This window comes from Acanthaster planci, linkage group LG06, assembly GCF_054643075.1.
Source record: "Acanthaster planci isolate LZ-2023a linkage group LG06, COTS_SCS, whole genome shotgun sequence".
Taxonomy (NCBI): domain Eukaryota; kingdom Metazoa; phylum Echinodermata; class Asteroidea; order Valvatida; family Acanthasteridae; genus Acanthaster; species Acanthaster planci.
This window is the reverse complement of record NC_141782.1, coordinates 12622042-12649049: the sequence shown is the minus strand read 5'-3', so window position 1 is coordinate 12649049 and position 27008 is coordinate 12622042. Positions and strand designations below refer to the sequence as shown.

General features: G+C 42.6%; 1 protein-coding gene across 15 annotated transcripts in view; it reads right to left on the bottom strand.

Annotated features, from left to right (window-relative positions):
* Nucleotides 1–27008, bottom strand: part of LOC110974786 (uncharacterized) — a 148598-nt gene that overhangs the window by 84998 nt on the left and 36592 nt on the right. For 14 of the 15 annotated variants that reach the window (XR_015425708.1, XR_015425709.1, XR_015425714.1 and 11 more), the window contains one exon: nt 22748–22815. The exons of the other annotated variant lie outside the window; for it this stretch is intronic. Coding sequence is in view for 2 of the 14 variants with exons in the window: in XM_087138359.1 (XP_086994485.1) it covers nt 22748–22815 (68 nt within the window). In the remaining 12 variants the exon portion in view is untranslated. The remainder of the gene's footprint in view (nt 1–22747; nt 22816–27008) is intronic. 15 annotated transcript variants of the gene reach the window in all.

Sequence of the window (27008 nt, the reverse complement as noted above, 5' to 3'; positions counted from 1 at the left end):
ATGCAATTGGTACGACGATACCGTGAGCAGCATTCAGGCAAGGAGCCCCATTCGGAAGCACTGACATCAAAGAAAAGTGACAGAAACTCTGAGCTGCAAGAAGGCAGAACAATTGGAGGGGGGATACCGTACCTTGGTGTCTCAGTTTATTGTTTCGTGCATTTCGTTTCTTGCACGTGTGTTGTACCCACCTAAACAAAATGGAAGTGCAACGCGAGTCCAGAGAGGGCAATGAACATGTAACCCTTGAACACACTATGGTAGGGGAAGAGGCAATGGCATCATACCTCTACCCAACCCCCAACCCCCACCCCCGGGCCACACAATTTTTGTTCAAAAGAGTGTAAAAAGCCCCAATAGTTCGCGTCATCCGTCAGAAAGACCACAAACAAAATGTCAAATTTTCAATTTTTCAAAAAAAAAAATACATCTTGATAAAATTTCAAATGTTGGGTTCCACCTTAAGGGAAGGCTCTGGAGCTGTCCTTGCTTTGACAGGAGTACAGTCTGTGTAATGCAGATGAAACCAATCAAAGTATAGTGCAAACATAGTGCAGACAGCTGGTTTGTTTCAAACACGTATTGATTTGGGAATTCAGTGTATCAAAGCATGTATCCAAGCATGAGTCAGGCTAGTGTAGTGGTTCTTTCCTCGCCTTTCGCATCTGTGGTCCTGGTTCAATTCCCGGCTTGGCCCACATGTGGATTGGGTTTTCAGTCCCTACCTGATTCCGTGGATTTTACCCCAAATATTCTTCTGAGGTTTTCCTCCCACCTCTACAAAACGTAACTGTTTCTCAGACTCTTCTCTACAGGTTTCTTTAGGCTTATGAGCAACAGTGCCTACACAGGGCACTTTTGAGGAATCGTTGACTTCATCTCCAGAAATACTTGATAGCAACAATAAAAATGAAACACCTAGTCAGTTGCCGTACATGTACATGTCTACATGTTTTTTTTTAAAAATGAAATACACATGTACAAGCTTGGAAGAGCTCAGGACCACATTATTCTTCCACAGTGACTCATGACTCGGCCTATGTGACTCGTGAACTGGACCTGAGTGACTCAGTAGGGATGATTCAGACTCAGACTTGCCATTTGGTGACTTGAATACTGGTCTGCTGTTGTGTCCCACTGGCAATGTGCACCACAATAATCTGGAGTGTTCAAACAGGTACAGGTCCAATTCCTATTAGATCAAAATAAAATTCACACAAGAGCAAAGGAAAGAAATGCAGAGTTCCCAAGACAGCATAGGCCTATATGTACTGGTACATGTAAGTCTTTTTTTGTCCCGATGCAAACTTTCTGCAGTTTTTAATCACTTTCTGGCATAGGTTTTCGTCAGTGAGTCTCTGTCCGAGTAAATCTGTTGCCGCTCTGACCTGTTTTGAGCCCTCCCCTTCCTAAATCTAGTTAGCCGAATTGAATTTCACATCAAACCAATGTCCGTACAAATCTCAGCAGCCGCGGCCGAAAAAAAAAAAAAAAATGCATTGCACCGTGCCAATTGGTTTGCTTTGCACCTAATCATCGGGCTGTCGGATATATATCACCGATCCCCCTACCTCTATAATCCAATCAAAACCCGTGCCTCGAGGATTGTAAGAGAGGGAGGATATTACCCACAACTTGAATTAATATGATCTCGTTACTGAACGCTTTCCCCCGACCAGGGCATTATTGCCAGATCAATCGAGAGGGGATATTCTTCTTGCTAGAGTTCGACACATCACCCACGTGTTGGGTAGGGTTCATCACTGGCTATCTGTAGCACATATGCATTCTTTCAGGTGTACATGTAACTACAGCACTTCATAGGAAGGAAATAGTGTAATGTGTGAAAGGCTGCTCTTGTGACCGTTGGTTAAATTGAACGGGTCACAACACAGTGGCCTCTTACAACACCAAACTTGTTGCACTGCACTCAGTAGGTAACACAGTTTTATTGATGCAGTGACAACATTCATCCTGAGAAAACCGTGTATTGTGTATTAAAAGGATAAGTTCTGGTGTAGACAGAACCTCAATGACAGTATCTCAAGCATGATTGAACAGATGAAAAGAAATTTCGGACTTTACAAGGGCTAGAGAAAAAGGCACACATAGGGACAGATTACTTCCCTCCTCAAAAAGGAAATCCCTGCAAAATTTGGAAATGCTATAATATCACGGTGTGTAGCAGGGAATGGTTTATGTTTGGATGTTTGACCATTTTTAAAGAAATACAGTACTGCACATTCATGTACATGTACGGTATGCATAGTGTGTGAAGAACAAAACCCAATCTGCACAATACAGATATGCAATTTTACACTATCATGGGTCAGATAGGAAATGCTACTGACTTTTTGCAAGATATATTCGGTAACAAAGTTGATGCAAAGAATTATGTTTTGCTTCCTTCCTCCACGGTTTTGCTGAGAACTTGATTCAGTAGACACACCTGCCTGTCTTGCTAAATTCTGCCCAGCCAATTAGTTTGTATTAGGGAAGCCATTGACACTGATGGCGGATGATTAAAGAACACATCTTGACTGATGGGTTCAAGGAGTAGGGGCTGCTTTCTTGACCGTGTGACTGGCAACATAAACATCACCTTTACTGTTGTACTCGAGCAACAAGAAGCTCCAGTCCTGGCATTGTCTGTCATGGCCCTGTGCCACCCCCCCCATGGACTAATATTGTGACAAGAAAACAAAAGGGAGGGATTCATTAAAAAGCAACAAATGGTCCATTGTGGTAGAGGTGACAAGGTGTCACGACACCTGCCAACACCTGGGGCTTCTGTTGGTCCTATCCAGTCACTAAATTAGCCAGGATAAAAACCGCACAAAGGGGAGGGAGGGCAGCAGTGACTGACAACAGGGTATGGGGGGGGGGGTGGATGGGAACCAACCAACCACACCATGGCTAAGGTATCAGGTGTGCTGAGCTTGTCTTGGTCACACCGACAGACAATCTGTCATAAACTCCCCTTAATCCTTCTGTTCTCCTTAGCTCTCACAGTCCTGCTGGCTACACTTGAACTGCTCAGGAGCCTGGTGCACAATAGGGGCACAGTGAGAAGGGAGGTAAGACCGGATACCAGGGTGAGATAAGTACCAGGGACTGATGGATCGAAGCCGCCTTAATAACCAACCCCCAAAGTGCCCCCTCCCTCCCTTTTTTTTGTGGGACTCAGTGACCCGCCGAGGTATTGATTTGGGGTCCCACTGATTCCATCTTGGCTAGGAGCTGAGACATCAAGTAGCCACTGATCCTGGTGGGGGGAGGGGAATATGTCTGTCCACAGACTCGCTATGCCTCACAATTAGAGGAAGGAAAGATGGAAACTTCAATGTATCTCACTTATAATTCACTTACATACCTAGAACTGAAACAGTGCAAGGGTTCTATCCATGAGTTACTAGTACCATTGTTGCCAAAGGCTGCATACTAATAAACTCTGCCACTTTCCATGGGCAGTTGGTGAGAAAAGAAATTAGCACAGCACAGAAATGAATGCTGAAAAAGTGTTCACTCTGCATAAACTTTGGCTGTAATTTAAACTTTGCCGACCCTGAAAATGGCAACCAAATTTGAAAGTAAAAAAACAAAAAACACACACACAAAAGTACAACGTGTAGGCATCTGAAACAAAGCTTTTACAAGTCTGCAGAGCATTGCTACATAAAAAAGTGCATTTTGCATTGAAAGCTTTCGTTCTAAGGTGTGAACCAACACCCTTGACAAAATGAAGTGTTTCTTAGGTTGCAAGAGCTACCTGGGAGTTTCACTCCTTGAAACAAATCTTGCACAACAGAAATCACTGCTAAATGTTGATACCTTTCAGCTGATAGTAAAACTAACTTGTTGGACAGAGTGTCATAATATTTATAGTCCGAGGTTTTAAGTCCTGAATAAGTTGAATTCTTCTGCTGATTCAGAATCATCTACATGTATATAATCAAACTGGATACTCTCCTTTAATAAACAGTCACCAGCTGTGTTTGAAATATCTAACAGTGAATTATCTGATTCATCCCAATAAGCAGCAGGATCAAGTCTGCCCAGGGAATCAACCAAGTCAACATTGCTTGCAATGAATCGCCTCACGACAACTTTGGTGCACAGATAGGCAACTACAGAATTAGGCAGATTCACACACACTGCAAACCATTCTATTCAGTGCAGCACAGTACTGTGGTGGATGGATCACAGAAGAGTTAGTCAGATGATATTGGGTACTCCACACGTGTACAATGTACATGCACATATAAGAGAGATGTCACAGTTGACTACTTGCACAGTGTTCAGTGTTTTGAGGATTGGAGAAGCATCCTATGGCCATCCATTCAGATCCAGTATGGGCTACTGCCCGACATGAATCCAAGATTTTCCCATGTAGGTTTCCAATATTCTCTGTCCCCGAATAAAATGCATGTCATGATTTACAGGAATGAGACTTGCAGCCCTGCATGGTGGACATGCTATGTAAGCGGTACTGTCTAGGTCAGAATAGAAAGTTTGCTGTAAGACAATGGAAGTCGACTTGATTTTTGACTTGTTGAGAGCCAGTCGTTTTAACTGGATGTTTCAAACAATGCACTCTGAGTCTTTCCAGTTCCAAATGGTGCACACAACACACTGTTCCAAAGGTCGAGTTAATACAACTGAATCTTCACACAACCACATGACTCAAAAAAAGATACGCTACAACGATGAACCTTCCCTACTTTGCATGTACAGGAGTCAAACATAATTGAACTTTGCGCAGTGCAAAATACTTAAATGTCTGAAGATCTATCTTATCTACAGCATTTAAACACTCTACATCGGTTGCATAACAGCACCAGACAGGTGTATTACTCCCCGTCCCTCATATTCCCTTTTTTTTTTCATTTGTTCCTTTCTAAGAGTTCAATATAAGCTCTTCACAGCGAGGGAATGCAACATCTACACATATCTAACTCATAAAAAGTGGCCAGTTTCAGAAACGTTTTGCCTTTTGCCACCTCCACAGACCAAAAACCTTGATAAGGAGCGGCAGTAAAAGTTCAGCATGGACAGCATCTTTTCCCTGAAATAAAAAAGAATGAATGAAGATGACAATGGAACCCTAGTCTAATTTGCATTTACTTTGACATGGTGCCACTTCCACAATTGGCCAGCTAAAACTCAGGTTAAGTCCCAATCAATGGTTTTTAACAGCTGAATGTCACTGGGGGGGAGAAGATCATGGTCCTCACAAATGACTAGAATTGTTTATAAATCACAGATCAGTAGGCATTTCTATTGATGACAGGTCGAGCACCACACATTTACATCATTTACTAACAGAGACAGGGTTGCAAAATGCTGAATGACCCTTACAGTTTCTGTCTCATTCAAGAGACAGACTTCTTGGCATCATCTGATTCTAAATGCTTCTGATAATCCAAAGGCGGCAAGAAAAAAACAAAGTGTGAAATTGTCACTGCAGGACTGTGCTAAAACGCTGCCAAACCAAAAAATACAACAGCACTCCCTGTCTTTAAAATGTAACCACAAAGTTGGCCTTATTGGGGGTCCCATTCATGTACCTGTTAGAGGAACACAACTCCAGGGCCATTTGATATCATTAACCCTCTCCAGACAAAGTGCACATAAATATCACATAACCCCCTGGTTTAATTTGGTTGCCTTGGAGAAATTTACAAGTGGGGGAAGGGGGAGACAATGGCGATCATCCAGGGGCTGGACAGGGCTTTGTCCTGTAATCTACCTTGTCTAGTGTCTAAAGATAGACTGGTTTCCCCTATGGTCTGGAGGCGTCACTACTGTTTCTTTGACAGAGAGCAGAACCCTGCATTGTGCAAGGTTCCCTGGAAGATAATTTCTGGGTGGACATCTGACATCCTGCTGGAGATCTTGCTTTGCAGCTTCTGTACGCTTAACCATACTTATTGGAGAGGTTGAAAGGAGGGGATGGATTGTTGGTGGTGGCAAACTATTCAAGTAGACTTCACACCCTAGTTGGGTTGGAAGGCTTGGATTATGACTGAGTGCATACATCAAAATGAAACCGATGCTCTGAGGCCGCTTCAAGTTCTTTTAGGATGAATTTAGCAAGCACCGATCTGAGAGGGCCCCAATATGAGTTCAGCAGATGGGTAAAATCAGGGAAGAAACAGCTTCCATAGGGCTTATGAATACTTCTAGCATGTAATACATCATAGCACCAATTGTTCCATGCCATCTGGAAAAACTCTCACTTTACAACAAATTTTAGCTGGTAATTACATGTAGTCATTTTGAGGGCAATTTTTATTTTTTTTTTTTTTGGAAATCTCGCCATCATCTCCAGCTTTTGCTTCAGGTCCCTAACTTGAGAAGATCTGGTTTCATACAATGCCATTCTTGAATGGGGCGGTTATGCGTAAGTCCACAAACCGACACTGATATTTGGAATGTTTGCATTTAGTTCAAACTACAGAGATGTCTGAACAGCAGATGAGGCTGAAGTCAGAGATGAAGCTGCGGTTTGGAAAAAAATATGGCAACAGCATCCCAGGTGGGGAGATACTTTGGAGTACACAATCTGTCTGTGTCAACACTTCACAATAATTACACGTACATGTACATGCATCCATTTCTTTCAAAACATGAGAACGGAGTCTGCATGCTCAACAACAAGCATCCTGTGGGGGTGATCAGTTAATAGTCATGAGCAATAATCCCTTGATTAGGTCAACACGGGTGTCAATGTCAACAGCTGGCAATGGGAGGGGATGCCAATGGCCCCACAAAAAGCTGTGTGTGATTATGCAGATGAATATAGCAGATGACACAGATCTGAAAATAAAGGGGAAATCGGAGGATCTAACCAGACCTGAAATTTCGCGTTCAAGAATGCTTTTTTAAAAATGGAGTCCCTACTGAGCTATAGAAATTCCTCTGTTAGACGGTCAATCCTTTAGAGCTGTCAGAATACTGTGGACAACTGTGACTTTCATTATCAAGCATGCCACGCTTTGATGTGGAAAAGTTCACTTATTAACAGGCTACACTTAGAACTGTGCTAATTAATCAAGTGTTTGGATAATTGATTATCACATATTTAAATATATACATTCCCTTCAGAAATTAAATATTCAGAGGCAAAAACCAATGACACAAAACAAAACACTGAATTATTCATTACACATTTACCAGTTCATTCTTAAAAAGCATATTTCAAGGTAACTGCATGCAAATGTAGCTGCTTGAAGCAATATGCCAGGATTTGGTATAACTGAATATTTAATTATTTGACTGAATGACAGGTGGAATATTTGAAGATTGAATTCTTCAAATTAACTCGGCCTTAGTGTTCGCATCGCATCACTAAAGTCCAATGCATCTCCCATATCTGTTGAGCTTCAAAAGAGCTTCTGCTGTTCCTTTCAACTTCAGTCTGTTTTTTCTCGTTCAATGGCTCGTGAAAGTCATGTTGAATCTGCACTGAACACCACTGACTGTTCGCACGGCTGGCTGCAAAGACTGCCAAATGCACACATGAGACCCACTTTGTGACAATTAGTCGGAAGTTACCAGAGCACTTGTGAGCTTCAGTTTGCTCTGGAATGAGCAGATTGAGCTGTTTGTTGTGATGTAGAGACTAATCCGATTAGACGCTCATAACTGCGGTGGCACCGCACTCACACGCACATTCTTCAGCTTGATGCCCGCGTGCATTTGGCAAATCATGATACCCTATTGGTCGAAGAGGCATGTAACGCATGCGTTCCACTTGTCCACGAGCGTTGTGCCACCGCAGTAATGGCTTCTAATTCTGGTGGTCGAATAACACTATATGTGAGTATCTCTCACTTTTGCTATTGGTAACCAAATAAATCTTACTTAACCGAATAAACACGGTTTTCATATTGATTTACATTGTACAGGTTTCTTTGAAAGGCCTTGAACTACATGTACATGGTAACTCTGATGTCATGGTAACTTGTTACTCATTTTCACAGACTGAGTCACATTTCTTTACATTACATGGAGTGAAACAACCAGCTCTGCTGGCATCCTTGCAGTGAGCCAGCTCTGCACACCAACAGCACACGCCCAAAGTCAAGTGCTTTGAAGATCATTTGAGAACAACCAAAGGCATGCTGTGGTCGGCCCAATTAGCACAGCCATACGCTGACTCATACACCCTCAACATGTTCGAACTCATGTGCTTTGTGCTGGAATGGCCTTGACCTTTTTTGAAACATCAAACAGGATCGTTGTCTTGCAAATAAAATGAAAGAACTAGCATCTTATACAGGGAGGGGATGAAACTCAAATGAAAATACAAATGGCCTGGTAAACTTCCTTCCATCTGAACCATTTTTTCTAACTGCATATTCAGATTTTCACAGATAAGCACTGCTTGAAAAGAGTCGTACATGTAAGTTTTGCTGGGATTTGTTCAATACAAACTTTCTTCTGTTTCTCAATGTGGCAAAAGTATGAATGCACTGTGCCAATTAGTCCATTCTAATATCATTTCTGGTCATGGCATCATTTCTAAGAAAAAAAAACTGAAGGAAATGTATGGCTCATGATCTGGACAAAGTGCCCATATCCAGTTACTGCACTGTCCACCTGTAACTTATCTACTTCCCCAAGACACAAACTGTGGCTACTGAAGCTTCCCCTCCTCCCCCGCCCAAAGGACAGGTGCTGAGGAACAGGTGCAGGAAAATGTGACAAACACAGATGGCCCTGTGGGCTCACTGTTCTTAATTCTTATTAGGGAGGACAGAGTTGGTATCTGTCCCCTCCTGTTGGATTGATTGAGCCATGTTAGGCTTCTTGGAAGTTTACTGGATGTGATGCCAAAAACATCAAGAAAATGTTTCCCCCCCTATCATAAAATCCATTTCATTTTTTTCAGGGGGAGGGGGTTGAATTTCCCACTGCCATCTGTGAAACTATACATTTGTTTGCAGATCAAAGACAAACTTGAGCGTTTCGAAATGTCTGATCTCCTATATATGTACCATGTCAAATGTTACATATGGTACATATACAAAATGGGGAAAAAACATTAAAAAGGGGGTGAAATCCAATTTCCCTATCCCTACCTGGCCTTTTCAAAGTTCAATGTACACGTATACAGTGATTTCTGTATGGGTAGTTCGGATATCACTGGTGCCAGGAATCTGCAACCCACAGGTAATCTTGACAATCAGGATTTGAGAGGGATTAGTTTGGTGTACCTGCGTAGGTTTATCTGTGGAGGGCATGCCATAACTGCCTAAGACCTCCTGGAGCCCATGGTATGAGCCCAGAGTGTGGAACACACCTTGATGGAGTGGGGTGTTGGTAGGGAGTGGCGGAGTATCGGATATGGGGCTGAACAGGTGAAGCATCCGCAACCCCTTGACCTCACTACAGTTATAGGAGTTAGCGGTAATCATGGGCCCTTTCACACTGCCCCAAATCTCTTGTCTTGGATGTGGGGCATGTGGCCTTGTGGGTCAGGTTTCTGACTTCCAATCATAGGGTCCGGTGTTTGAATCAAGACGTTGGTAACATGTTGTGATCACGCGCAGGTCAATTTAATATTCCTTCATGCATGTACCGGTACATGTACACATATTTGACTACTGTATCTCCACCCAGGAGTGGAAATGGCTGACTGTAAGATTTCTTGGCACCTGGACCGATCCTCCAACGAATTGAGTTAGGGCTGCGCAGTCTCCATGTCCTACTTCTTCAACAAGCTGTTGATATTTAATTCTATTGTTGGAGATAAAAGCAGCCAGTTGTACATTCCTAGTTATAATCTCCTCTAATCCGTGTCCAAACCAGCATGTCCCTACTTGTCCAGTCTGACTTGCAATACCATCTGACATGTGTATTTACGAGATTAATGCATATTTGCAAACAAACAAAAAATGCAGAGCTCTCTTTTGGGGGTATTCCAATGGAAAAATTCCAAAGGGCGGATTACTTGGTCAGGGATTTTGGCAGTCTATCTTTTGACATGATATGGTACGGTTCGGGTTGCATTGTTTGGAACCTTGTGAAGTACCTGGGCAGTGTGTGCAGTGGCTTGAGCAAGGCTACACAAACATTTGCAAGGAGAGAGAACTGTCTGGAATGGAAGGGAGAGTTTGCCCTGGGAGTCTGAGAGGTGTAGAGAAACTGAACTGAGACTTGTACATGATGAGTCATGTACCGGTACATGTATCTTCAGACATCCAAAACTGTTTTAGATACTGGAGATTACAGGCGAGCAGGTTGTCCCGGTGAAATTCAAGTAATCCTGAAAGTCAGCAGAACAAGCTCAGCTCAGCATACACGTAACAACTAACTAACTAATGTGTACCCAAGATCTGAATATTAAGAAAATAGAAATGAACACAACAAAGTCACAGTGCTTGAAAAAGCATGGAAGTTTTCACACTTGTATGTTTGTGTGTTTTCATACGTGATTGTATGTTTGTATTATAAAGCAAACATCTGCATTTGGTGGGAACTTGGGCCATTGTTTAAAATTTGCAGGCTAGAACGCTGACACGTGAAACCTGAGAGTCCTCCAAAAATGCTTAACTTATACAGTTTACAAAAGCAAATTCATATTTCAGACAAGGTGAAAACGGAAACATGCGCGTTTTGGCACAGCATTCATTCATGTCCATTTTGAATGGCATTTATTTATCACCATTTCAAATGGCATGTGAACAAAAACAACATCAAAATGTGTGGATAAGTACAGATGGACACTGCTGTGTGAGGTACTTTCGTTCTTGAAAAACATGTACATGGTTGGGGAGGAGGCAATTGAAAAAAACAAAAGTTTGACAGATTCCAACCAGAGGCGCCAGCAACATTTGTCAAGTGGATGTCTATGACTTGTTCTATTCTGCTAAGCCTTTACAAGATGTCTGGAGAGGTTACTATTGAGCTTGGCAGAGTGCAACAAAGTGGCTCTTGAAAAAAACAAACCCCAAACTGCATTTGCAGGGAGGCATGGCTTCCAGAGGCTTGAAAAAAAAAAAGGAAAAAAGGGTGTCATATTCGTTGGATACGAGTCTGAATACAAAAAAACTAACACTGAGCGAGGGTGCCCGCAAAACAGAGCAAACACAAACTGATGGGTGCTTAGACAGGCTTAGAAACCACAACAACCTTCACAAACATCATTCAGGGTATTGTCTCAATGAGACTTGCGCTGTACTAGTGGACAATTTCCAACCAGATGTCAATGCTGCTTTTGTATCCTCCTCTGAACACGTTTTGGGCAGTTGTTTCCCTGTCAACACTTGAGTCTGGCTCTTCAAGGAAACAACACTATTCATCTCAAGTGAGTTACATGTAGTTGGTGCATCCAGGAAGCGCAGCGCTATTTAAACCTGTTGACGAAATCGCTTGCACTGCAAAGCTCGGTAATAATTTGCTAATACTCTGGCCCAGTTGTTGAACGATGTCGGTTTTCACAAATCTTGTTTTTTACAACAACAAAGTGCCAAAGTAACCATTCCACGTAACAGTTTCTGTCAAGAAGTTGTGTAAAGTAACTTCCACCACCACCTGAAAGTACTGGAGAACACATACATGTATTGAATCCTGCCGACTGAGAGAACATACTGTCCGAAATGTAGAGTACCCGCGGTTCTTTTCAGAACCATAGAGATATATTTCCATGGTGCTACCACAAACCTTTAACTTAATATATATCAAATTACTGTTACAATGAAATTTCTTACCTCATTGACAATTATGTATTTGAAAAAATGGTATACATGTTACTTGTAGTTCAAAAGGTGTGTTTATGGAAAACTGCTTTATAAAAACAGGAAGGCGTGAACCTAAATTTTAAAACCAAAATCCAATCTATCAGTCTTTATTAACTTGTGAAGTAAGTTTTTTTACATGCACCAGAACTTGATATAACACCATGAGATATGACAAGAACAAGTACAACAATATAGCAATGAAAACATAAAAGTAAGCAAATACATGATTACAAAAATACACAAACCGTGCATTAATTTGCAATATTTCTGTTTCTCTTCTATTGTCTGAAGCTTACATGGCCAATGCAAGGCAATATGTACGGTATATTCACAATATTTCTGTTTCTCTTCGATTGCCTGAAGCTTACATGGCCAATGCAAGGCAACATGTACGGTTTATTCACCTACTTGCACGTTTGGAGACAGATGATGAATGTAGCTAATATCCTGCTATTTGAAACAGGCCCTTTGCAGACAATTTATGCCCTAGACAAACTGAAGTCACAGGTTTCAGACATTTTGCATGAATATGGACAGGTAATGATGACCGGCTTGCATGTGTGATGCTGTATCTTTTGGTGAATTTGAACTTCCGACATTTCATAAATGTAGCCAAAATCTGAAAAATGTTCTCTCTTCAATGACAAATCAAACAAGCCTCTCCAATCACGGGGTGAAATGAATGTTACTATGCAGCTGTCTAGACACATGAAAGGCACTGACATTCTATTAGCATTCATTCCCAGCTTCAGTTGGGATCACCAACTAATCCAAAACAATAAAAGTTTAATTAACATGACCAACAACTGCATCTGGGGCTATTTACACAAGACCCCCCCTTCCTGCTGAAAAGTTGATGTTTCCCTGTGTGAATGATGAAAGTACTGAGAGCGTACATGTCTCCAACACCCTCCCATCCCAGGCACGGGGAGCAGGCAGTTGAGAGTCTTGTAAAGCTGACAACAAACGGGGAGCCTACGCCGTGCCAACACGTGTTTCCGCACATGCTGACATTTTGCAGAGCGCAGGAGAACTACTTGTATATGAGATTTTTTTTTTCCCTGTCTCTCTGTCTCTGTTGACACGTCTCGGGGCTCCGCACTCGCGTGAGCCCCGATCCCGCAGTGCCTCACCCAGGGGCCCGAAGCCACGACCAGAATTGAAAATCAGCTCTCTGCCCCCCCCCACAAAACAGGGGCAACTCATCATCACATCTATTTCCATTTGTAATCAGAAGCCAATGGGGTGTGACCGTCTGGACTTCAATGGGGCCACACGGGAGAAGCCGGACAGGGGGGGTGAGCACAGACCTGGAACGGTAGGGCCTTTGAGGTGCGACAGTTGTAGGGGCCCCGATGCCCCATTATCCGTTATTGATGATGACAGCTTTTTCATTACCGGTAAGAAATATGAAGCTGGACCGTGCTATGAATTCATGAGGAGGAACAGTGCGGCTGTGTCCTTCAGGGAAGGAGAATAGAGTCCACAACTGTCACATTTGCTTGGATCGAGAAAAGATCACTTGCGTATTCCAGTCTGCAAACAAAGAGCTGTGTCATACTGACATCAACTGTGACAATTATAGATTTTCCTAAACCGTACATGTACTTAGTGCAAGTTGGCTGCATATGAACAAATTGGTTGATGCACAGGTTATATATAGTTGAGTGGAAGTTACAATGATATTACAGCAACAGTTTAGGGGGCCCCCACCCACAGATCCGGTAATAATCTATAGAGCTGATTCTGTGTTGGTGTACACGTACAGGTGCCGGTAGAAGCTAAGCCTGAAATATGATGCCCGAATTTCATTAATGCACAAATGAGATTTCATAGAAAAAGCATTTGGAATTACAAGTTGTAGGAAATTTATCCGCTTATCCGCTTCATCTGCAGTGTTAACATAGGTCTTCTGCCAGAGTGATTTCTTTTAGTTGTCTACCAGTGGGTCATGGCCACGAGCGTATGGCTATTTAGAGAAGAAAAAGTTCAAATAATCGTGATTTATTAGTAAACAATGTAGGGCAGTGCTGATTATTCAAATATTTAGATACTTGATTGTGGAACATTCAATTTTTTTTTTCAGAGCCAAAACTTGGGAGGTGAAAATCAGAAAATCAAAAAAGGCAGAAATTAAATAACCTCTTTACAAAAATTGCACATTTCAAGGGGTTACAAGTAAACCTACCGGTAACAGCAGCACAGTACAACAACAGCTCAATGAGGCCAAAAACTACAGCTCTTTTTTACTCTGTGTAAAATGTACCGGTACATGTAGATATGTTTTGGTTTTGCTTCGGGGGAAGTTGATAAAACTGATGACTATTTCGTTGAATGGAAAGTCCAAAATTTGAACATACGGTATAATTATTTGAAAAGATTCATCCTTCAAAACTGGTCTGCAGAAGCAATAAAAAAAAAAAGACGCTTATTTTGATCAAAAGAAAAGGGACAATCAATAATGAAATTTCGAATTGTCTGACAATGTACATGAAGACCGATGTCCGCCTTGCTCCAACATGTACATGTACAGCAATGTTTCAGAGGTTACTGCAATCAAATGATTAGTTTTTCTTTGAGAGAAGTCACCTGACCCAAGGGCTACAAGGAAGAAACAGGTAGAACAAAGGGGAATGATAGGAAAGGAAGGCAATCACGTGGAGTGTGGAATGCCCTGCTATATTTATATTTGTCAAAGTGTTTAATTAAAATTTTCCAACTTGTTTTGAATGTTTCCACAAATGGAAACATAAAATTGAGAATATTTCTGTGACCAATACTGAACAAAGACAAGAGGTAATGAGGACTGGCCTTCAATTGGGACTCCACTGTGCCTGAGTTGATGGGGGTATAGTTAGGGCACTTTGGACTGAATGCTGTCTACTTCTACAGTATCAATCTGCAGCATTGAAACAGGAACCAGATCAGCCTTTAACAAGTGGGTCTTGGATATTATTTTCCATACACAGAGTCCTTCTGGGGTATGAATCTCCAAAAAATAAAGAGAAAAATATTAATGGAAAGTATATGTAATGTAGGATCTGATTACACAAAATAAAGAAGGAAAAGAAAGAACCAAATAATTGAAAAAAAAACCTAAGTTACGATTGCTGCAGGGCTCAAACTCTGTCTACATGCTTGCTGGGCAGCGTTTGTATCAGTGAGCTACCGCAGCAACTCAGGGACCTTGTAAAAAGTAAACAACTTATACCATTAGCAATGATTAAAGTGCAATGCCATAATTACTGGTATAGGATTTGGAAGTTGTGTTAAAGCCATTGTAACTACAGCCACTAAAGGTTGTTTTTGGCAAGAACCTGACAATGATACTGAAAACATGACCCTGGTAAGGGTACACGTACAGAGTATGGAATAGCCTTGCTGGTGCTAAATGTCCCCTCCAAGTCCTCCAAGTTTAATAGGGTTGATGCAATGTGAGCCCCCCCCCTGTGAGCCTCCTCGACTGTGATATCTCCTTGAGAGAGCTACATATGATGTACTGGTACACATGCCTCATGAGGCTACCAGGTGAGAGTGCCTCTTTTCTAGTAGAGGCTGCCAGGTGAGAGGGGCAGGCATGTTGGCCCGACAGGGCCCCGGGTGGCCCCTCCAACAAACAAACCCCCTAAACATACCCAGGACAGAGGGACACAAAATCCTGAGCACCTGCTGGATTTTTTTCCCCATTTTGAGTTTCTTCACCTTTCATGTATGGGTCTTTGAGGGAGACTTCAGCCAGACAGTCCCAATTCCACATTGATAAAAAAAATATCTGTTTTCCACAGAAGTTTTTCTTCGTGGAATATGACAACCTGTGACAAATGACCATTCACCCTCGTTTGTGGAAAGGGGGGGACTGTTATCCCAAATAGCAGGTTGCCTAACTATCACACCTCGCTCACAATAGAGACCCCCCTCCAAAACAAGATAAAAAATCCCCGCCTTTTGAAATCCTGCAACAAGGAGAAGCCCAGTCCCCAGCAACGGTCATTTATCTCTCTCGATGTGGGATATGTTGTCCAAAATCAGAGGATCAACAAGGGAGACAATGATTCTTGAAGGAATAACAAAAAAAAAGGATGAAGGGGAGCCCTGGCGAGCTCAGCAGACTACTCACTCGGTTCTGCTAACGGAAATGGGGGACAACAACAACATTTGCTCTTGCTGGACGTAAGCGGATCAAGCGTGCTAAATCCCATGGTGACTACATTGGAAGGGTACAACAGAAGCCTTTGAGGTTTAATGGAACATAGCTAAACTGCACCTGTGAACAGGGTGCATCTCAGTCTCCTCTGCTCTCTCCTCCACCCGGCGGCGGCGGCGGTGTCCCCCAAAACCGGAGAAGAATAGCCAGCTTATCTCAGGTAAGCTCTTGTTTACACCTCCAGGGAAAAGCAAAGCTTTTTATCTTCTTAAGGTGGCCTTTGTGTTACTCCACCAGGGAATTTCAACAAAGGATTATTCACTATCTTGTTTTCATCTTCTTTCATCATCCGCTTTTTTTTTTGTCTTGGAGAGGGAGATGAACAGATCAACGTAATAAATCTTTACAGCTTTCATTCAGAGATGTCAGTGGCTGACATGAATCAGATGGAAAAATGTTTCGTCACGGGCAGTGCAGTAAAGTCATATTTGTGTTGATGGTCCCAGAGCATGCTAAGCTAAATGTAGTTGTTTTATATCCTATTACATCTGTGTTGCACAGTAAACATGTTGGCCGAAAAGTCCCTCGGAAGCTCTTACGTGTATACCAGTTGCACTGGTACATGTTGTACACGGTATACATGCATTTGATACTGTCTACTACCTCAATCAATACTTGCTATGACAATCAACAAATGAAGCAATTTTATAAACCTGAAATACCAGTATTATGCCAATCTTTATATCTTCCCCTCCCTCACATGAGCTAGTCAGACATGTTGTCTGTGATGAGACGTTCAGGGTTTGGAGTTAACTTGAACGTTTGGGGACAAGGTACGTTTCATTTGTGACCATTAACGCTTGAGAACTGACACGGTCACAATGACACTTGGGTCGATGATGTTTCATTAGGAAAGCACAGACTAATATCATTGGACATTAGCGAGAAAGACTGAGTTTAAGACGGAGGGAAGACTAGTGGACAGACTGACCATGAAACATTTTGGGGGTGATGATATCGAGTAGGATGCAGGCTGGATGGTATAACTACCTGAAACTGTGGTCAGGCTTGCCGTTGTAAAATTATGGCCTAGGAGTCTTGGGGAGTGGGGGCAGTACTTGGAAAATGACCACAAACAGGGCCTTCATTAGGATCTTAATTACCAAGAAATTAAAGGAAGTACGATCAAGGGTATGTAAGGGACCAATAACTAAATGATTAATTCTGGGCTTCCATGTACACTATTGCTACATGTACAGTTTGTGCTGCACCTGGTAGGCCTATGTAGCTACAGTACATACACACAGGTATGTACATGTAAGTATGGTAACTATTACAGGGCCGGGCATTTTTTTCAGGTCTTCAGTCCCATACTTTCAGTAACTAAATACTAATCTCATTTAGTGACCTCTGTAGGACAAGTATACATGTATCTTTGCCCCTTCCACAATGTCGGACAAAGCTGCAAATATTGGCAGGGCCATCATCTTCTCTTTGTCCAGGGTGCAGTGAGTGGGTCTGAAAACTGAATAATGTATGCTTGTCCTTTACCACAAAAAGCCATCTTCCTTTTTTTTTTCCCCACCTGAACCTTCTGGGGGGAAAAAAAGTGGGCAAGAAAATTTATGCTGGGCATGGAGCGATCAGTTTCAGCTGAGCAGTCGCGTTGTGTATTCAGCATTCAGACGGGGTAATGGAATTACTTTCTGGGCCACTCGTCCGATGAACTCCGAGTGGCAACGCTCCACCGGCTGTCTATTAATATGCATACAAAAGACCCTGTTCTGCCGAGAAACAGATTGTTTTGTAGGCAATATTGATATGTCGCAAAAAAGAAGAAGAAAAAAAAAAGGCTTCCAACAACTTGGTCATTTGTCATCCAGAGCCCCCCTCCACAAAAAAAAGAAGTTGGCAGGATGTCTGACTAACAAAAGAAAGTCCCACTCTTCAGTGATTTATGACTTGAAAAATATTTCAGCTGAACCCGGGAGCCGCTGGTGCTTTTAAAAAAAAAAAAAAGAAAGAGGGGGGAGGAATGTTCCCAAAGAAAGCTTTGTGTGGCATCCAAACTTTGTATTAAATTCCTATTATTAAGTCATTTGTATGGGGTTTGAGGTAATTTGGTATTTGATGGATTGGTTCAAGGGGGAAGGAGTTGAAAAAGTGCCTCAGGCAAGGATTTCAAGTTTTAATGCGTGTAGCCCCAAAAAATAAATTTGAATGAAAGAATGCACCAAGCAGAGCATGAAAAAAGAAAAAGAAGAAAAGTCTGTCCCTTGAATAAAGCTAAACTGGGCACAAGATACCCCTGTTGTGTGGGATGCTGCCAAAGTCCCTGCCAACCACGTTTACTCGACTGGCCTGCTTTTAGGTTAGATTTACAGCCATTGAATCCGGTGATAAAGATGACACATAGAAGGCCATCTATACGCATTCCATTTTTTACTGAACTTTTCAGAGTTGAACATCCGCTGACAGTGTGGTTGCAGGAACAAATTGAGGCATTTTCTTTAATCAAAATATTTTAGTAGCAGTATCAATGCCTGAGGCTACATGTAGTGGAATAAACAGAAAAAAAAACTGCAGGGTCCAAATCTTTGCTAGGGAGAGCTTGGTGGTATATCTTTCTTGGCTTTATTTTCTCCAACTGAATTAGCACAGACAGATATCGGGCACTAACAACAGAAGTCGGACAAGACATGCCACAGAGGTGGGGGAAAAGTCCATAGTTTACATATGCACAAGAACTTTCTGCCATGCCGATACATGCAACATGTATGTGGTTTTAAGAAGTGCGTACATATACATGTACCATTTTTGATGTTTAAGTAACTAGTGCACGGTTGTTCTTTGCTCCTACTCTACATGTACGTGCCAAACCCACAAATTATAAAAAGAAGGATAAATGACAAAACATGGTTTAAAAACTGACGGCATGTACATAAAGAAGCACAGCAAGCAGGATAAAGGTTCGGAATTCTCCGAGCCATGTTCACCTCCTTTGTGGTAGGATCTTTCACTAGGCCTTCAAAACCTCTGTGGGAACATTTCAATGTATAAAACATGTTTGTGGTGATGTGGGGGGAGGTATGGCCTAGACTTGGCGACAGAGAGCTAGGGTCGCTAATGTACTTTCCACCAAATTTAAATACCAGCTACGCACAGTGCTCGCATGTACATATAGGGGAATAGCACAGATTGCATGTACATCACTTCGGGATTTCGTACTGGCATTTTAATGCAGAGAACTACAAATTGGAGCTGAAATGTGCCCCGACGAGAGGCGGGATTACCTATGGTGAACTTGGCAATCAAAATATCAGACTTCAAAAGTAGATTGGCAACTCTGGGCAAGCCTAACAGGGTTCTCTGGTCGAGCTGCAGGTGCTTGGTGCGTCAGTCATATGAGCCCGCTTACAATCGGCTACGACTGGCCGAGTTTCTAAGAAACCCGTCATCCCCACCAATCCAGCATCCCCCCCTTTCCCCCACATCGTCACTAGGCCATCTGTTTTCAAATTGTTTCCACGGCAATATGGTGTTGGAGACGATGAGCCATCTTCACGGCAAGGTGCTGCAGCATGTTTCAAGTCACACCCGTAGAAAGGGCATCACACTCTCCACTGGCAATCAAGTCCACAAACAAGGGAACACATGTGTGGGCTCCAGTTGACTGGTCTAATTCAAGCTGTCCTGTTTTATAAAAAAGTGCCAACAGAACATTTCGTTCTTCCTGGACACATACAGGAATCATGTACATGTATGTGTACATTACATGAAGATAAAGCACTTTGTGCCCATATGAGTATGGGAACCTTATTCTTCTTTTGAAGAGGGAGAATGTCAGGTTGCCGTAGTGGTTCTTTCCTCACCTTCCACCTCTGAGATCCAGGTTCGAATCCTGGCCCGGTCCACATCAGTGTTGTATTCGAGACCATCACAAGACCAGACACAAGACCATGCACAAGACAAGTCACAGGTGGCAGAGGAATGCTTTTGTTGCAGTTCATTTGAATGGCTTGTGACTTTAATTCAGACTGGAGATCTTGTGCGGGTCTTGTCTTGTGAAGGTTTTAAGCAGCCGGTCTAGACTCCAACACTGGTCCACATGTGGATTGGTTTTTTTGTCCCTACCTGATTCCATGGGTTTTACCCAGACTATTCCTCTGGGGTTTTCCTCACACCTCTAAAACTGTAACCACTTTTCACTGTCTCCTCTCTACAGGTTTCTTCAGGCTTGTAAGCTACAGTGCTTAGGGTGCTTTTGAGGAATCCTTGGTGTCATTACCAGCAATGCTTAATACTAACAATAACAAAAGTAATAATAATAACATATACCTATATTGGTACCTAAGGCAACATGTATTTAAAGCCAATTTAATAACAGATATCAAAATTGTACATTAACTTGTACACTTACATGTGTTTACAACAAGCAACCAAACTCAACCACTGGGGAATAGCAATCTTAAGGACAAGGACAAGCCCTACTGCATACCCCAACTGCATGGCCTCACAAGAAAAAGGGGCAAGGGAGATTTTACTCAAAATCATGCAAGACATTTTTTTCTTCTAATCTCAGTTTGAACCATGTGATATCGTCTAGTACATCTAGTAGATGGTACAATGGTTATAGTATACATGTACATGGACTGTATACCACCACATGTAAGAATTAGGGATAGTTCTATCATGTGCGCTGTAGTAAGTTCAAAAATGGGCACTTATAACGACAAAGTAAAAAAAAAATGAATGTGGGTAATCATGATGTGACAAGCCCTAGCATGTAAATACTTATCAACTTTGTGTAATCAAAAAGGAATAGAAATGCTGCAGATCTACATGTACCTTTTACATTAGGTGAATAAGGGGGCAACAAGTGTCACAGATTGATGAACAAAGCTGCTGATTTAAATGCCATGGAAAGTATTATCAATTCTTTATGTAAACGTCGCTTTCTGTAAAATGAGAGTCAGGAATACATGTATTTTTTCTTGTCTCCGCACCAGCCAAACTACATTGCTGTCACATCCTTCCAATCTGGCATCCATCTTCCCACCCCGTCGATGGCACTCGGCCAATTAAAGCCAATCCCGGCTAACTCCTTCTGACAACAACAACAGCCGTCAAGAGTTCAACAAATCACCCCTCAACTCCAACAATGAGGTCAAAATAGCTCAGCCCAAAAGAAAACGAAACCAAACCAATAAACATCATCATCACAGCACACAGTGTCTTCTTCCCCAATGTAATGAACCAAACACAAAAACAGGCGAGGGCTCACACTTCAGTGGGGGGCCTCAGGAGGCCCCTGGGCCCCCATTTAGTATTTATTACATTTCACACGGCAGCGACGACGATCAGTGCGCGACGAGCAGCGCCGGGCGCAGGTATACATGTAGATACCGTATATACCGCGACATCTGCTGTTACAGAAGTCCTTACGAATGCTGTGACACAGTGGCTGACAGGCAGCCAGTGCGGGAACGCAACTCATTACACCACTAATGACAATTTTTCTGCTGTTCTGGTTTTCCGGGGCGCTCTGTGTGTGTGTGTGCCTGTGTGTGCGGGCGTGCATGGGTGCGCGCACAAATGCTGAACAGTGGGGGAGGGGGGTTCTACGGGAATCAGTAGGGCTGCAGAGAAAAGGCAGCTGTGACGTGCTATCACCGATTAATATGGGCAGAAAATTAATTCATGAATGAATAAGCGCCATCATTACCGGGATAATTATATGGCATACTCAAGGCTGGCTGCATATGTGTGCGCCTACTCGACGGTGATGTGTGAACAAGCACTTTTGCTTTGTGTCCGAGGCGACGTAATGTCTTGCCCGTATCGTCATGTGTACTTTAGGCACACGGCCAGGTCTGTCAGTTCATGGCCAATTTCACCGTTTAGCCCAAAGCCAAAGCCATTTTCACACTTCACTTTGGGGCACATTCTGATTTTTCAGAAACCTGTTAGCGTCACAAATGTTCCTCATCGTGGTACCACTCAAGATTTTCCATCAAGCATTCACAGCTGATGCTGAAACACACATGCCAGCTACATGTACATTACCTCCCGGAGCCTAGTGTGGACACTGCTAAAGACAATTTTTTTCCAGTTAACTACTGGTAAATACTCCTAATGCCCCTTTCAACTTGCACTAGGAATACTTTCTAAGCTCAGTGGATTTTTGTTGATACATGTAGGTTCCTTGCCTTGACTGTTCCTCTTTCTACATCTACACAATAAACCCTAACGCACAGATGCCTCTAAAACTGTTTTCCAGAAGGGGGCTTACCTTGTCCGGGCTTTTGCTTAGTCCACACAAGGTTTACACAACCAGCATTATGTGGACCTCTTTTGTTCATGGATCCTCACTAGGTTTACAAGGTTGGCACAAATGTATGTCCAGGTCCTTGCTTAGTCCTCACAAGGTTTACATAACCAGCATTATGTGGACCTCTTTTGTTCATGGGTCCTCACTAGGTTTGCAAGGTTGGCACACATGTACCAGTGTTAATTTCACGTCTAGTGTACACACACTTGTATACACTGTACATGTACATTGAGTCCACGTTCAATACGATGTCAAACACCACCACAATACAAGTCAATTCCAAATTTTCATACTGGTAACTAACTCAATCACAAAGAACTGACTGAATTTTTCAAAACGAAGCCATTCCGATGCTTTGAGTGAAACTTTTTCCTCAACAGAGGACAGCCACACATTTTGCAATCATAATGTACTTGCATTCCCCTCTTCTTGAAACGTGGCAGCTATAGCCTTCTCTTCCCCAAGAATGCATGCTACATGAATATTCTTTGCCACTGGATAAGGTTGTCCTGTACTCCTACTTACCAAGCACAGACTTCTTTTCCTCAAACCCTTTGTCTTCTGCACCTTGCCATCTGCCACTCTTTGAGAACCTGTTCATTTCAAGAAAAATGCGTAGTTTGAACAATCAAGATGTCACTCACTGAGGAAGACACCAAAGACCACAATTCAACACCACGTTCACAGGAAATTTAAAATGGCATTTCAAAATAAATATTTCCAGTACTTTCCTTCACGTCAGCGTGAAACATGTCTGTCTCATTTGTTATTATGCATTCTGGTAATGAAACCATGAATTCCGATTTCCTCAGAAGTGACCTGGGCACTGTACCAGTACACGTAAGGTAGCTTCAGCGTGTAAGCCTAAAGAAACCTGTGGAGAGGAGACTATGAGAAGCAGTTACAGTTTGCCGGGGAGGAAAAAAAACAAACAAAACCAAAAAAAACCAGCTCTACTTCCTTTTTCATGGCACCTCAAAACAAAACTGGGAGGATTATTGGGAGGGTGAGGATGGAGACACCATTTACACTGAGTCAGAGTGCAGCTACATGTAAGTGTTGATTAATTCAAACATGTCATCAAATCGTGACAGAGATGCCAGATGACATCAGTTTCAAATGAAATGAACAACACTTTACAGGCTACATACATTGTACATGAACACATGAAGCCTGTTTTTCTACAGCTTACATGTATGTCTTGGGTTGCTGTGCATGAACCAGAGACTTTTCATAATTTTTTCAAACAATAAACAATCTCCTCTCGGGTAGCTTCAATGTACACAAACTTGAGTACCGTACATATACATGTAACACATTGCCTTCAAACACAACAATGGACAAGGCTGATGACCTCTTTCACAAAATTCTCTCCAGGAAGCCTAGGCACTGCAAAGCATTGTGGGTACATGCAGCTTCCTGTCTTAAGAATGCAGCGGTACAATCAGCGTGCATTGTGCCACATGCATGCAACAGTCTTGAGACGTCTAATGGTTCCGAACAAGTTCCATCCAATGAGGGCTTGAAGAAGCCATGTCATGCGTCCAGGCTGGTATGTTCAGTGATGGTGGGCATCAGTAAGGATTGACTGCTCGCATGTATACCTCAGTGTGCACATGCCAAAGCACAGGTCCTTGCTCTGTGGCCAAAGTCAGTGGGCAATGGGGATGCTATACGGTACATGTATGAACCAATATGCAAGCAATGCCCCACCCCCTTCTGTTTCATTTCTCAACAGTTGTCCAAAGAGTCCTGCATGGAGCCAATAGGCAGTATACAACAATGGAGGAGAGAATGAAGGATAAGTGAGACCAAACGGTTGAGATATAAGGATGAAGAGAAAATCCATGACGGGTTGCAACAACGGCAGCAAAAAGTGTCTTTTCAGAGCATTTCATACTGGTAATACTGGTAGCTCCAGTACAAAGGCAAGAGTTCTCTCCTAAATGACTATGATAATGTGAATATTCCATTTCATTTTGGATGCAAAAATGTAGCAACACCTGAATGATTACACCTTCACAATAAAGGGTTCAATAAATCTGAAATTGGGAAAGATCTTGAAAAATCACACCCCCCAGTGAGACAGACGGGAATGCAAAAGAACAGCAAGATGGAAATGATTTGTAAAGAATTAAAGTGGAATGGAGCTGCAGACCCTGGCCGGCCCATGCATGCATTCTATCCAATTCTCTCTGTTGGTAGACTTCTGATAAGGGGCAGAAAAAAAAACCACTTGAAAAGGCACATCCATTCCAGAAACCACTCTAATCTTGTTCCCGATGTGTAAGGTGAGGCATCTTCAAAGGAATCAGAAATGCCACTCTCGATGGAATCCTACAGCACCAGACTTGTGCCTGTCCCCTCTTTCTTTTTTTGTCTGACAAGACCGGTTTCAATGCGCGCATTACAGGATTAGCGACAATGGTGGAGAAAGTCCCCTCCCTCCCAGCTCCAGAAATCTATTTGCAGCAAAATATTTGTCCCCCCTGTGACTATTATTCGGCAAAGGGCAGAGGGCCAGTGGTGACGGTGCATCTTGTGTGGCACTGCACAAAACAACACACAAGGCACCGAATAAAGAAGCAGGAATGCCGAAGGAAGGAAACAACATTTGTCGGCAGCTGATCCAAAATAATTGCCGCTTTTGATCAACAAGGAGCTCTGTAGGTTTTTTTTTTTTTTTTTACGACTCAGCGGGGAACTCTGAAGTAGTCCCCAGTCACTTTTGTGAAGAGGTGACAGTAAAACTGTGACTCCATTAACTGTGCTACTCTAAAAGTGTTTGGAGACACACTTTCATTCTCCACCGTGAAAAAAAATGAAAACTTGTGTACTGGGTTGGCATTTGTCTATTACAAGTAAATTATACAGCACATTTCAAGAGGTTCCATTCCGGTGATTAGAATGAATAAATACAATCCTCAGATCAAATTCCTCATCAGGTTGCTTTACGAACACATCAAAAGGCAGTTTTTCCATGAAGTAAACAGAGCATTGTAATTGTATAGTTCCAAGTGGGGATGAATTGGGAAGAGCATGTTATAGACCTTTCTGGCATTGCTTACTGCACGTGACAGTACATGTACATCTTCAACCTTACTATTTCTACATGTATCTCAGCACAATGCCAAATGTATGTACAGCAACCATGCTTAACCCCTTCCCGCTGGGACGCGTTAAGACACGCCGTAAAAACTGAGATCCTCAGCCCGCTTTTCAGCTATTACTCTCGGCCCACTTTTGAGTGAACACAGTGAAAGAAGGCAGACCCTGGCTCTTGTGTATATGGTAATTGGTCTTTGTGTAGCCCAGAAATGAAAAGACCAAATTTGCATCATAATCACCAGCTTCACAATAATCCTCACTTTGAAAAGAGGCAACAGAAATGTGGAAGGGTGAGTAGAGCCACATGCCACCGAACAACCAGCCTTTTCACCGTGTAATTCAAAGCGTGCAGAGCACGCAGGGCCACAAACCGAGAATTTACAGTTTGGCAGGTTGCCTTCGTGGCCAAGCGAGGCTGGAATTCTTGGAGTCGGCTTTCTGAAAGAAATTCCCGTCGAGAAGGGATTAAGTTCATGGGCAAGGCCAATGAGCCAAACAGTTTTGCGATCCATTGACATGTACATTCTGTCAGGATGCCAAGTCCCAACATCAGGGGGGATTTGGAGAAAGAAAATGCCAGTCTTTAAGTACATGTACCTCAGAGCAGAGGTGGCAGCAATTCATTTTTTGCAAGTCCAAGTCAAGTCACAAGTCACTATATGCAAGTCCAAGTCAAGTCACAAGTCATTAGGTCCAGTCACAAGTCTGGTCACAAGTCATTTGGTCACAGGGCAAGTGAGGTCACAAGTCATTTGGTCTAAACACAAGTCAAGTCACAAGTCTCTTTGTCCAAGTACAAGTCAAGCTGCACATTATTTTGTCCAGCTGTAATCAGCAAAAAGAACCAGGCGTCAACTTACGAAGTTACAAGTTATGAAGATATGGGGCCGGTCGAGTAGCATCTGACTTGGGTAGGTAACAAGTAATTTTTTGCAAGTCCAAGTCAAGTCACAAGTCAAAGCTGGTATTCACAAGTCAAGTCACAAGTTACAAAAATAGCGACTTGAGTCCAACTCAAGTCCAAGTCACATGACTCAAGTCAGCAACTCTGCCTCAGAGCTTCGAAGCATTACTCCATGCCTCCAAAGAGCAGCCATGCCACTGAGGCGGGAACCTGGCACTCATGATCTGGCAAAACAACAAAACAACATGTACCGGCAACATCTTATGAATGCAACGCAGCAGGAAGACTGCTGAGAAATTCTGGCCTTGCAGTAATTTGCTTTAACAACATGAAAACACTACACAGGTCAACGTCTCAAAATTTGGCATCAGGGATAAAAACAAATCAGCGTAAGTGTATTTACATCGGTGTTCATTAATCCTCAACAGCCCACCAACCACAAAAGTACATAAGATGAGCTTGATCTCCTTTCAGTCAGAGATCAACATTTGCATAAAGTGTCTCAGGTCAGAGGTAATGTATTTTTCTCAAAAACACGAGCACCACGAACCATCCCCACCCCTGAAAAAACCTCCTTTCCACTGCATCAGAACCTTTGTATCCAACATTGTCATCCTTTCCTCGTCGCGCCCGGGGAAAGGGCTCCTGACAGCAGTCAATCCATGCCAGCCAGATGGGGAGGGGAGGTGGAAATTCGAAAAGAAGTACGGGAGGGGGTACTGGACTCCACATCACAGCAGGGACCACTGTAATGATACAGATGCACATCTTATG